This window comes from Kwoniella newhampshirensis (genome assembly GCF_039105145.1).
Source record: "Kwoniella newhampshirensis strain CBS 13917 chromosome 10 map unlocalized Ctg14, whole genome shotgun sequence".
In the NCBI taxonomy this organism is placed as follows: Eukaryota; Fungi; Basidiomycota; class Tremellomycetes; order Tremellales; family Cryptococcaceae; genus Kwoniella; species Kwoniella newhampshirensis.
Window position 1 is genome coordinate 727,556 of NW_027118344.1, and position 12,445 is coordinate 740,000.

At 51.1% G+C, this 12,445-nt stretch overlaps 5 protein-coding genes across 5 annotated transcripts; 3 read left to right on the plus strand and 2 right to left on the minus strand.

Moving 5' to 3' along the window:
- Positions 1-350: 350 nt before the first annotated feature.
- Positions 351-1,313, plus strand: IAR55_006965 (uncharacterized protein; the record flags this gene model as incomplete). Its single annotated transcript, XM_066950043.1, has 6 exons — positions 351-447; positions 525-543; positions 605-614; positions 813-898; positions 968-995; positions 1,209-1,313. The coding sequence occupies 6 exons, from the start codon at positions 351-353 to the stop codon at positions 1,311-1,313; spliced, it is 345 nt and encodes a 114-aa protein (XP_066799735.1).
- A 601-nt stretch (positions 1,314-1,914) lies between these two features.
- Positions 1,915-3,357, minus strand: IAR55_006966 (uncharacterized protein; the record flags this gene model as incomplete). The annotated part of the gene is made up of 3 exons (XM_066950044.1): positions 1,915-2,195; positions 2,287-2,843; positions 2,975-3,357. 3 exons carry the CDS (start codon positions 3,355-3,357, stop codon positions 1,915-1,917), a joined length of 1,221 nt encoding a protein of 406 aa, XP_066799736.1.
- A 1,072-nt stretch (positions 3,358-4,429) lies between these two features.
- On the plus strand, positions 4,430-6,872 carry IAR55_006967 (uncharacterized protein; the record flags this gene model as incomplete). Its single annotated transcript, XM_066950045.1, has 10 exons — positions 4,430-4,474; positions 4,532-4,781; positions 4,861-4,928; positions 5,005-5,364; positions 5,425-5,542; positions 5,625-5,962; positions 6,077-6,225; positions 6,288-6,462; positions 6,542-6,689; positions 6,766-6,872. 10 exons carry the CDS (start codon positions 4,430-4,432, stop codon positions 6,870-6,872), a joined length of 1,758 nt encoding a protein of 585 aa, XP_066799737.1.
- Positions 6,873-7,203: 331 nt separating this feature from the next.
- Positions 7,204-9,256, plus strand: IAR55_006968 (uncharacterized protein; the record flags this gene model as incomplete). Its single annotated transcript, XM_066950046.1, has 10 exons — positions 7,204-7,339; positions 7,416-7,711; positions 7,782-7,958; positions 8,031-8,165; positions 8,215-8,299; positions 8,360-8,380; positions 8,436-8,581; positions 8,638-8,711; positions 8,764-8,922; positions 8,983-9,256. The coding sequence occupies 10 exons, from the start codon at positions 7,204-7,206 to the stop codon at positions 9,254-9,256; spliced, it is 1,503 nt and encodes a 500-aa protein (XP_066799738.1).
- Positions 9,257-9,457: 201 nt separating this feature from the next.
- Positions 9,458-11,862, minus strand: IAR55_006969 (uncharacterized protein; the record flags this gene model as incomplete). Its single annotated transcript, XM_066950047.1, has 11 exons — positions 9,458-9,639; positions 9,731-9,817; positions 9,876-9,927; positions 9,978-10,050; positions 10,108-10,420; positions 10,475-10,668; positions 10,733-10,792; positions 10,848-10,920; positions 10,993-11,537; positions 11,594-11,667; positions 11,716-11,862. The coding sequence occupies 11 exons, from the start codon at positions 11,860-11,862 to the stop codon at positions 9,458-9,460; spliced, it is 1,800 nt and encodes a 599-aa protein (XP_066799739.1).
- Positions 11,863-12,445: the final 583 nt, after the last annotated feature.

Genomic DNA, 12,445 nt, shown 5'->3' on the forward strand with positions numbered 1-12,445 from the left:
TCTCTAAAGGAAGCCGTCTTCCACCAACGATCCTTCTTGACATCCTCTCCCTCACCTATACACGCGACATAAGCCAGACAAACAACTACATCTCGGGAAACACAACAAAAAGTATGTCTCTGATCGACTCGCTTCCTCCCTTCCATTCAAAGACCCATCTATCAGCCCTCTTCGGAATCTACCCAGCCTTCTCTCTTGTATTCCCTGGACATCTGTTGACTATATCTCCTGCACATCACTACAGCGTTACGACACTGCATATACATAGAACGACCGTTGATTCGCATAGCATCTTCTCCCTGATCTCACACCACGCCGATTTTCGCGTCGCATCGAAGACATACACGAGAATGAGCAAATACCAACAGAAAGCATACACCGCGGAGGAGAGGAAGAAGGCGATCGACATGTACTCGGAGAAGATCCAGTACAGCCCGAGATATTCCAGTGAGTCGCCGGGAACGAGCTTACCTCGTGCGGACATTGTTGACGTGGGTGGGTCATGATCAACCTTGTGCCGCTAGACGAAGATTGGGAATACAGGTAAGCTTCCGCTATGATATATGCTATCATTGAGAGTGGATCTGACACCTCGCCCTCGTAGACACGTTATTGTTAGTATCTCATCCTCATGTCTTCCCGCGCGCTTCAGTACATCCTCGACGACTCGCCTGATTGTCGTCACCTCAATTGCACCCCTTACGTGCCATGCGCTCTGAACACTCCGTCGAGCTGGTGTTCTACGCACACGGCAACTCTCAGTGCTGATGCTCCGTCTATCATTGTTATATCGACTGACCCTTTGCGCTCAGATCCCTAAACAGCTCGTCCGGTATGTGCCTCCAGGAGTATGTCCCGAAGATGTTTGGCGGGGAATCGGTATCAGACAGTCTCCAGGGTATGTCACGGTTGAATCGTTCCACCGCTTTGGTGTCGCTGACCATTTCTACTTCCCACTTTCATTCAGCTGGGAGATGTACATGCGTCACGATCCTGTGAGTTGGCTAATTGACGTAGACCAAGACCACTACTGACGCTAGGATTTCCACAGGAGCCGGTACATCTTGATTCTCATTCCATCCCTGCCCCCTCACCCCCTACATCTTTATATGACTGCTCAAACTCGACCGCTCTTGCGGTTACCATCGTTGCCGCTTGACCTCTGCATTGTTTCTGCTGTGTCCATGCTGATATTCCCCTGCTCACAGCACGTCCTTCTCTTCCGCCGACCGAAGAATTACGACCAGATGCACCAACCGTTCTCCCAAGCGATGGGTGCTAGGACTCTGAATCTTGCCGGTGTGAAGAAGTGATCGACGACCGTGACCGACCCAAGAATTGTTCTCGAACACCTAACAAGTCCGACTCGATTGCTTCCCGATCCACTGGCGTGTTGTACGATTCTGCTTTTTGGGGTTCAGTCGACATACCCAGTATCCCCTTTTCTCTTTCCAATTTCATTACATTTACAGCATTTTAAGGTTACATTCCACGTTCTTCGCTCATCCTTTTGGTCGTGATCACTTTCACCTTGACGTCCTAGTGATTTTACATAGCATTTTATTGTTGAACGAGGGGTTGCATGTGGAGGAAGCAAAGCTGGGTGATACATGTCATGGTGATGTTAGAGCATAATTCCAAGTCACCATAAAGGGGAACCTGTCCACTGAGAATGGGCGAGAACGTAGATGCCCAAGTCACCGAAGTGATCTGCTGATAGGAGGCCTAGGCCCAAGGATTGTGCACTCGCTTATTCCGATTGTGTTCTTTGTTCGGCCATACATACGACTTACAGACTCGATGCTGAGAAGAGCACAAATGCCTGTGGCGTGCAGGATGATGATGTTCATCATATATATACATACAGGTTCCGACGAGCTCAATTATCTACTCCTCTAGTCATATTCCTCTGCCCTAATTGATATAACCATGACTCTTCAACCAAACATTCACAAAGGGTCCCAAATAGATATTCAGCACTACCCCGAAACCCGCAGCGGCGAGGAACCAAAGAGCTTGAGAAATAGCGTCTCTCGTTTTGCTGCTCTTCACAATGGGCATGACCTTGTTGTCAGTTGTGACTTGCGCATCGGTCTCTGGGGATGCGGTTTTCTCGCCTTTGGAGGGGAGTCGGATGACGGAGAAGAGGTCGGTGTTGTATGAAAAGGCCAAATTGGCCTCCTCCACCAAATCGGCTACGAGGTGGGAAATTGTCAGCCAACTATCAGTCGATTGCTCAGCTTTGACTGGCGCAGTGACTAGAAGCGCATCAAACGTCTGACTCACCCTTGAGTCTCTGGTCCTCTCCCACACCTTCGTCCATACCACGTCTGTACCAATCCTTGACTTCTGCCAACCTCTTCTTTACATCCGATCGACTCTCACCCCCCTCCATTCCCCCGCTACCCTTCTGGAAGTCAAAGTGATAGAACAGAGCTCCCTGATCGCCTTTCAATCCGTAGGATTTCTTTACTCTCGCACCGATAAATTGTCCACCGGAGAGATCGCCTAGATAACGGACGTAAGCATGGGCGAGGAGTCGAGGGGCCGTGGAAGATGACGAGGCTAGTCGTTGTACGTGAGAGAGATATGCCAGCAGTGGACCAGGAGGGGAGGTGAATATTGGAAGGAGGAAAGAGGGAAGTGGGAATGGTGGAAGAGGAGTCGAGGGCTCAGTGGTTGGAATAGAAGACGGTGTAGCAGCATTCGAGGTAGGAGGGAGGAGGGTGAGGAGGTAGGAGATGTCTTCGGCCAATGCTGGAGCACGAGCTAGAAGAGCCGGATCGTAAGTCGGCGCGAGGACAGAATTAGACGAGTTTTCGGCGAGACCAAGCTCAAGCGCGCTGCAAGCGTTGTGTTATCAGTAAGTCGATCTGAGACAGGATAGTTGTATACCTTGCCAGGTGAGTCATATGTGAAGGGACGAGTGCAGACTCTATAGAGCGCCTGAGAGGTACAAGCAGGAGATGCTCACTCGTAGATCCTCCAAAGGACAGCCAACCATCTGATATACTCCTCCAAACCCAATCCACCTTGAACCAAAGCCGCTGCTCCCGCCGAGTGTTCAGCCTTGACATGTGCTCTCTGCGTCCCCAGCTTGAGCAAAGTCGATATCGGCAGGTTCAGATCCAGATCGTCATGTGTCTCCTCCTCCCCATTCGACTTGTTGTGATGGTAGGAAGAACCGTTGTGATGGTTCGACCCTGCTCCTGCGCCGACGCCGGGGGTGTTGGGTTGAAACGAGGGTGTCATGAGGGGTGGAGTTCCTGATGAAGATGGTGAAGCGAGATTGATATGAAGCTGTGAAGCAGAAGCCATCATTCCCATGTCAGCGAAAGGGCAAGTTCGAGTGGACATTGCGAGCGTGAGAATAAGAAGGAAGGGTGGAGTGACTGAGATGTAGAGAAGTCAATGCAGACGCGATGTGATGCCGTGTACAGAGTTATCCGATAAGTAGCATGAGATTGGTTCCCCACATAGACTGAGTCCGGCCGAAGGAAGGAGTACGTGATGGAGTGCTGTATACACGCGCACAACTCTGAAGCCCACTCACCTTATCAGATACGGCCATCTGCATTTTAGCACGTAGGTCCCTGTGCTTGGCCAAAAGGGATGAATGAACCGTGAGGGAGGGGCGCTCGGACAAAGGAATCTAGCCAAATGGGGGGATGAATGGGTCAGGACCCTAGCACAGATGTGATGTATCTATGATGTAAGGGATGGAGGATGGAGACGAAAGAGAGAAGAGAGTGGATGGGATAATCGACAACATTTCATACAGTGAACGAATGGTGTGATCGCATTTTGCCGGTGTGCTAGTGGCTCTCTGCCCGAGCTTTTCGCTTGCTCTCATTATTATCATTTTAGTCGGTCTTGGCTGGCATCCGACGTCTTCGGCCGAGTGCATCCATCACACACCTTGTTGCTGTAGACGCGTGACTGCTGGCGAACCGCGTCCAGATAGGCTCAAGACGCCGATCGATGTCCTTCCACGATCACATACTTGTCGCTCGTGGGAACGATATATATTGTCTTGCGTTGCAGAACATTCGACGATTGAAGATTTCTCATCTTTAGGTTGTATGCGCATGCGGATACTCTTGGTGAAGCCTTTCTGTTCGATCTGTCTCACCCCATCCCTCTGACACACGGACACGTCGACCTTCTCGTCGCTTACTGCTCGGCTGAGTATCATGTATGCACAACGCATTCGGAAGACTGTTTGATTGAGAGAGCGAAGCATCACGTGACCTTTACCTCCACCCACCACGTCGCGTTGAGCCTCGTCTGAAAGTTGGTTGGTATCCTCTGTCCAACTTGATCTCCATAATCATGCTGTCCGTGAACGAGAGCCGACCACCATGCGTTCTGTAAATTAACACATGGGTACGGTACTCACCCGATCCACACACACCACTCATCATAGACGATGAATGACGGTCACCCTCAACCGACCCTTCGAGCGAGAACACCTGTCCGTCTGAGGCCTTTCTAAAGTCAGATGAAGGAACGCTAATGAGATGGAAAACAGATATACCAGACCGCCAACATGATGCCGATACACACGCATCCCCCTTCCAATCATGTGGATATACGGAGTCAAGATGCAAAGCGGAATATCACAGATTTTACCATCTCTGTTCCCGGGTCGAAAGCCCGCGTAATTCCTGGGGAGGAATCCCCGTCACCACGATGGCCAACTCTCGAATTCAGATTGTATGCGGTGGCCTTCTTACTGGTCGTTCCTCTGATGATCTGGATACCTGTACGACTGAGCTTGCGTGAGTAGCACGTCTGGTACCAATCGTATCTTGACAATGAAGTAACTATATGGTCACAGTTGAGCTGATGTTGTCACAGCGAATCATCCAAATCATGGACGATACCAACATCGGCTTTCACCTGGCTGGATGTTCGGTCGCCAAGTTGTGAGTGTGGATCGCGGTCCTGCTTCCAATCTCCCATCCTTACCGTCTCAGAGCTGATGACCTCTCGACGCTGCAGGACAACAGCGATCCTCAGTATCGGTCATTTCGGGATAACCTCTTGCCTCTCCTCCTCCTCGCCTCATCATACCTCTTTTCGTCCACATTCATACAACCTAGACTTGCTCCCCAGATATCCCGAGCCAGATTCGTAGCTGCATTCTCTCTCTTCATGACCCTCCTTCTTCACGGAACATCAACTCTCAAAATCCTCTTCCTGCTTTCATTCAATTATCATTTAGCGAAATTCCCGATACCGCCTCTGTTGAGAACAGTTTGGCCTGGTGTCATCTTCTGCTGTAACATGAGTATGCTGTTTCTGAACGAACGATACGACGGATACAGGTTCGGCAACGTTTTCCCCGCCTTTGCCGTCTTGGTGAGTCTATCCGGTATCTTTGGTCGTCAAGACTGGGGTCACGCTTATACAGGAATACAGGACAGCTGGACTGGGATGCTACCACGATGGCATATCGGCTTCAACATCACCATGATGCGAATGGTCTCATTCGCGCTAGACTACGTATGGCGAGAAGATCCAATCTCGAATGAGGTGAGTCGGCGAAAGTTTCATCCGTCCTACGTCCTGCTTTGACGCCATGTCAGCTACACACCATCTGACAACTGGCCGGTACTCAGCCCCTACGGAATATCGCAAACGAGTGACAGACTCCCTCCCCGACTCGGAGTACTCCTTCCTCAATTATTTCACCTACACACTTTACCCACCTCTCTACATCGCTGGTCCTATCATGACATTTAACGATTTTACGTGGCAACTCCAAAATCCTGTTCCAATACCACGGAGGGCTCGTATATCCTACGCAATTCGGTTCGTCGCTTGTTTATTGACGATGGAAGCCGTGCTACATACGATGTATGTAGTGGCTATAAAGGATAGTAAAGGCTGGGAAGGGGACACTCCGGCAGATTTGAGCTTGATCGGGTTCTGGAACCTGGTCGTCGTATGGCTTAAGGTGAGTAGTATGCTTGTTCCCCACGAGGCCTGGTCACAGAGTACATTGGACTGATTTCGAGCGCCATGATGCCGTATGACTATACACACGAGCTGATAGGATATATCTTGACAGTTGTTAATACCTTGGCGCTTCTTCCGGCTATGGGCCTTGCTGGACGGACTAGACCCGCCAGAGAATATGATCCGATGTGTTGCGAATAACTACTCGACCCTTGGTTTCTGGCGGAGCTGGCATAGAAGCTATAATCTATGGGTAGTAAGGTGGGCTATATCGTCGACAGCCCTTGAGATGTCTTGAGGTCGCTGACCAGTCACCTCCTCAGGTACATCTACATCCCTGTCGGTGGATCGAAGAACGTCGTTTTGGCGACCTTCTTGGTCTTCACCTTTGTAGCATTGTGGCATGATCTCTCTTTCAAGTTGCTGGCCTGGGGCTGGCTAGTCAGCTTGTTCATTCTACCGGAAATAACTGCTAGGAAGGTCTATACAGCGGACAAGGTGAGCACTGAATTCGCTGCTGAGACCAAATCACGATGTTGATTTTTGCTGATCGCCAAGGCACGGCACGGCACGGCAGTACGGTGGTCGCCCATCATATCGACACATCTGCGCGATAGGAGGTGTCATCAACATACTCCTCATGATGACAGCGAATCTGGTCGGGTTCGCATTGGGACTGGAAGGTACCAAGCATCTTGTCGTGCAGCTCACATCCACGTTATCTGGTGAGCACTCCTTCCTGCGACCTTGCCCAGCAGCCAAAATGCGCCCTCAAAGCTGATTGAAATTGAACGCTGGCAGGGTGGGCATTCATGATCTTGGCCTGTTCCTGTCTGTTCATAGCTGTACAGGTGATGTTTGAGTATAGGGAAGAAGAGAAGCGACATGGTATCGATAGAAAGTGTTGAGATGGAATCGATCTGCCACTCTGTTTGTTACGCCGCGATAGGAGGAACATTTAACGTTGCTTGTTCAGGCACAATCATCAGCCGGGGAAGGGGAAGAGTTAACGTCATGTGGAGGATCAGTGACACTTGGTACTAATCCCATGTGAGACCCAACGCCGCCGACGGAGAGCACAGCAATCTGATCGTTGATCGTTAGCGTCGAGTCCATCCAAGCCAAGAGAGAACCAGACGTGAGGGCGACGAGATTGGATATATACATACATAGTCACACGTCCCCACGAAACGATATCCTAGACGTTCACCTGCGCATACTATTCTACCATTCCTCACAATGATGTGGTTCGGCGTGATCACTCTCACCGCCCTCTGCAGCGCCATTCTTGCCGGTGCATCTCCTCAACAAGTACCTTGGAGTGATTCTGACATCAAGCATCGCGACAACGCCTTTGACGTCTTTGTCAAGCATTGTAAGTTCATCGCTTCACTCAGTTACCTCTCTTGGTTTGCAAAAGTTACTGGGCTGAGCTTGCATTCGGTCTGCAGTCTCCAACTCCCGAGCTGGGACCGACACTGTCCTCCAAACTCAGATCTCTTCCCTTTACGCCAACTCGTCAATAGTCGTCACTCAGGATTACAACTTCGACATATTCCGCTACGCAGCAGGATCGGGGGAATCCATCGTTATTCGGGAGCTGGATGATATCGAATCGATCAAGAGAGCGGTGTTCGTCAAGCCTTTAAGAAGGAGGAACGGGGATGGGATCGTGGGAGATAGGGTGGTGTTTGGTGGATGGGAGGTAGCCTGGGGAGATCAAGAGTTCAAAGTCATAGTGGCAACCGTGAGTCGTGGCTTCATTCGACTCGTTTGTTCTGTAAACAGCTGAATCTGACTATCCTTTTTCCATCAAGTGGCCAGAAGGGTACATGCAGATCACCCAGTGGCACGTCATCTCGGATAATGCACAGGCAGCCCACCAGTTCATTCAAGCCACGGCCAGATTCTGTTCGAACTTACGAAATGTCGTATGGGTCTTTGAGCAAGGATACTGGAGAGCAGATCGAGAGCTCTGGCAGTCCATACAAGATGTGAGTGGAAGGTACTGGTCTACTTAGGTCTCTGCGAGCTATGCCACGGGCCTTGACGCATTGTGATACCAGGCCTCTTGGGATGACGTGGTGCTCGACGAAGACCTGAAAAAATCGCTTCAAGGAGATTACCAGTCTTTCTTCAAGTCTGAAGCGATATACAAGAAGTTCTCGGTGCCTTGGAAGAGAGGTCTCATCTTCTTGGGTGTGAGTGGGTCTACGACTGTGACCTGCAATCCTCTGACAAGCTGCATAGCCTCCCGGTAATGGCAAGACGGTCAGCCTCAAAGCGATCATGAAAGAGGTCAAGGTCCCGCCTCTCTACGTCAAGACATTCCATAGTGAGTGGAGCCGGCTCTCGCTCTGGTCAACGGTGGTGTTGACCCGACTATACTTTTCAGACTTCGCTGGCGACGAAGCCGGTGAGTCACCGGCATGCCTTGCGGGTAGACGGCTCTGATTAGCATGTACACATAGGTATCAAGGCGATCTTCGCTCGAGCTCGGGCCGAGGCGCCATGCGTCCTGATTCTGGAAGATCTCGACTCTCTGATTACCGACCAGAACAGGTCGTTCTTCCTCAACGAGGTCGATGGATTGGAGAACAACGACGGATTGCTCATTGTGCGTGGGGATTCTGTGTCTTGTGTTTCGTTCAACGCTTATCTTCTCTGGCATAGATTGGTACCACCAACCATGTCGAGAGACTCGACCCGGCTTTGTCCAACAGGCCCTCTCGATTTGACAGGAAGTAGTGGGTTGTAGCGGTCTTCTGATATCTTCAGATCAGTGTTGACTTTCTGCAGCACCTTCCCGGACCCATCGTATGCTCAACGACGAGACTACGCCGTATACTGGCAAGACAAACTCCGATCCATCAAGGAGATCAAGTTCCCTGATGCCCTCCTTGACGAGTTCGCAGAGAAGACAGACAAGTTCTCATTCGCCTATATGAAGGAGGCCTTGTAAGTCATGCTAGCCCTAGCCGTCCTGGAAGTCGGACTTACACCATCTGTCTTCTTTAGTGTCTCGTCGCTCCTGATCGTAGTCACTCGAGAGGTCGGTCATGTCGACGAGCCGGCTGACTTTAGGACCATCTTGCTGGCCCAAATCAAACATCTTCGAGACGAGTTCAAAACCAAACCAGAACTTGCGGGTGCCTCGCTCACTTCAGGAGGCGGAGGTGGCGCTGGAGGTAGCGGTGGATTCCATCGTGCAGAGATGATGAGGTTTTGGGAGACGAGTGGAATATATGGAGATGAGGGAATGATCTTCCGTTATCCCGGCATGGACATGTAATGTTACATGCTATGGCAGAGTCTTGTAGTAATCTCTCGAAGATCGTGTTTGTAGTACTGTAACACCGAGGGTAGATGAAAATTGTAGTGCCCGGTTTCACACATTGATCGCAAACGACGCGTTATTCAGCTTGAAACCAGCCATCATTGGTACATTGAGTGGTTGCATGTTTATGTTCTGTACAAGCGTGATGCCCGATCTCTATATAAATGTTCTCCACAGTGGTCTAAGCAATACCGTGCTTCCGCTTTCCTCTTGTTCGAACGGATTGGGCAAAGTCGATTCGCAATACGTCTCTGGGTCATCTGGTAGTCGGCCAGTTTCGAAATACTCCTTGACTATCTGGGCATAACATTTCGTCGGTGCGGCAAGATAAGAGTGACCTGTTCGACGGCCGGTCGTCAGCATGATTGACGCGCACGATAGAAGTGCACGCGGCCTCTAGCAGCATTCATGATAAGAGATTCCACCTACCAGTACCTTCCTGGACGACATGTCGGCCGTATTCTCCATATCGCTTTGCCATTTCCGCACCCGACTTCGCAGGTGTGATAGGATCGTCTGAGGTGGTCTTCAGCCTCGACCGTGTGGAAACCGCTCTAGACATCAATTTGCTCACGAGAATTGGAGACGACCAACATGGGAGTGCGGAGCGTGGAGTTCCACGGACCCTATGTGGGACGATCAGCTCAGGCTGCTGACATGGGTGGAGAGAACCTACATCGAACCTTTCAGCCGGATTGGAGCTTCTTGGCCAGAACTGACAACCACCATGTTGTTCCATGAGATTGACACTTGGTCGGATCCCCAGACCGTCAGCTTCGAAACATGTTATGGTAACGATCACTCACGTCAAGCCAAACGTTTCCGTCACACTGTAACTCTCCTGAAGAAGGCTATCCACCATCTTCTCGGCAGACGGCCAAGCTTCATCCTCACCATAAGGCCGGGCGTCCGCGCAGCTGACTGCCAACCTGGCCAGATCACCTTGTCCAGGGCTCACATACCCGTCGGCCGCAGGAGGTCTCGATTGGTAGTGATGTTCACTTGAGCTCAGTTCGAAAAGCTCTTTGGGATCCGGATGGGTCGCGTTCATCGCTTTGGCGAGCGCTGACATGACGAGCTTCCACGTTTCCGGTACCTGAACGGTGTTGAATATAGTCTCTGCAGGTCGGTCAGCCCCTCCACCAAACTATGGTAATGCAGCTCATCGCTCACGTCTGACCAGCCCGCTGGTCAAAACCCCTTTCTTATCCCCGTATACGGCCAATCCTCCGGTCTCGTACAGACTTGACAGATATGCCTCTATCCGTTCCTGGATTTCACTTCCGGACGTGTCCAATGGGGAGGCCAGCGCACAGTGCGGCGGACCAGAGGCTTGACACAACTGTAGGAACCGATGATACGATTTCCTGGAGGTATGTGAATCCGTCAATGAATTACTTCTGGATACGACCGGGTGACGAAGCAACTTACTCGGCATCATGAAGCAGCTCGCCCAGAAGAGAATATGACTCGTAATGCTCGGTAGCCCATCTGCGTTATGGATGAGCATAAGGGTGGTCGTTCCTGGTGAGAGGTGGTTGCTTACTTGACAGGATTCGCGACACCATGAGCAATGACAGCGCCGACTTTTTCGGGAAGCATGTTGACGAGGTACTCAGCTGAGCGCGTTCCGGTCATAATCATCAGTGGACAGGCAGATCGTTCATTCGAGTCGAGCGAGCCTCACTCACCAACGACTGTACCATAACTTCCCCCATGAAAATTGATCAATGCGTCCTCTCCATCGATCACGTTCTTCAGATACTCCATATCTTGGATGAGAGTCGTTGTTCCCATCCATTTGATGGTCTCTGCTCCCAAGGTATCCCCACATACTCCCGCTTGTAGCTCCATCAAACGCAAGGCCTGTTTCTGCTGTTGAATCAACACCCCTCTTCCCACGCTCGAAGTCGCATTGGGCGGAACCTCGAAAGTCTTATCCAACACTGTTCCTCCAATCACTGCTCCTTGCTCTACCGCTGATCCATAACAGTTCACATTGGGAACTGTCCGCCCTATCCCTCTGGGATCCCAGCAGATGATGTCAAATCTCCCTCCCACGAGATCACGTATCCGTCGCCCATATTCGAAACACATGCTACGTCCAGATACGCCGGGCCCGCCGAAGTTGGTATATACTGATCCGAGTCGAGGTCCTGACGCAGGGTCATGGTTGATCTTGGAGAGCGCCAAGTAGGTGTCGTCGCCATGAGGGTCAGAATGGTTCGTCGGCACTCTTAGGCATTTCCGCGATCAGGTCAGACATAGAACTACGCAACGATCGACACTTACCGAAAAGTTGCACAAGACGCTTGAGGGGCATCGAAGCACGGTATCCATTCTATCGAATGAGCATCATTTCGGGGCTACGCATAGTCTGTCAGTCCTGTTTTGCCGCGCCAGATAGCACTCACAGTAGGGAGGAAAGGTCCTTTTGTCATGCACCAGACGATCAGACCGCATGTCGCCCCTAGGGCGAAGACGACATCGATAATCGGCCGTCTCCTCCGATGGACGCTATATTCATCAGCGGGAGTGTCGAGGGCTTTTTCCTCTGACATCTTGGTGCCAACTAATGTCACAGTCATGGTAAAGGCCAATCTGCACCATTCGACGGAGACATATAGAGGTGGTCGTCACTATCAATTGGGTAGTAGCCGTTATCAAGGAGAATCAATCACCCACGCGGCGCACCGGTACCTGAAGTTAGATGATGGGGAAATTACGAAAAAACGAGTACACCCAGCCGAAGTCTCGCGGCAAGCCTATATAAACGGCGGAATTCCAGTGCGGCTGGAGATTCCGATTGTTTGGCCGTTTGTGGTTCATTGGTTAATGGCCGGTTACATTGCCGTTATGACAACACCGTTCACCGTCACTAAGGCTGCCAGTCGTCACCTTCTTTAGAAATAAGAATATTGGCGGGGGTGAATCCTTTGCAGACGACTTGAATGGGAACGGGGTGCTGTAAGTGGTAGAGTAGCCTTGTTGCTACGATCCACTGAGGCTAAGCCCTTGTTCTATAGATTTGTCTCTGAACGTTCGGGACCTGGGGGGCTTTCCTCTGGGCCTCTGTGATCAGTGACTGGGCTGGTCCGGCGCGGGCGAGGCGAGGCGGGCCGGTGAGGTTCAAAGGTGTCCTGG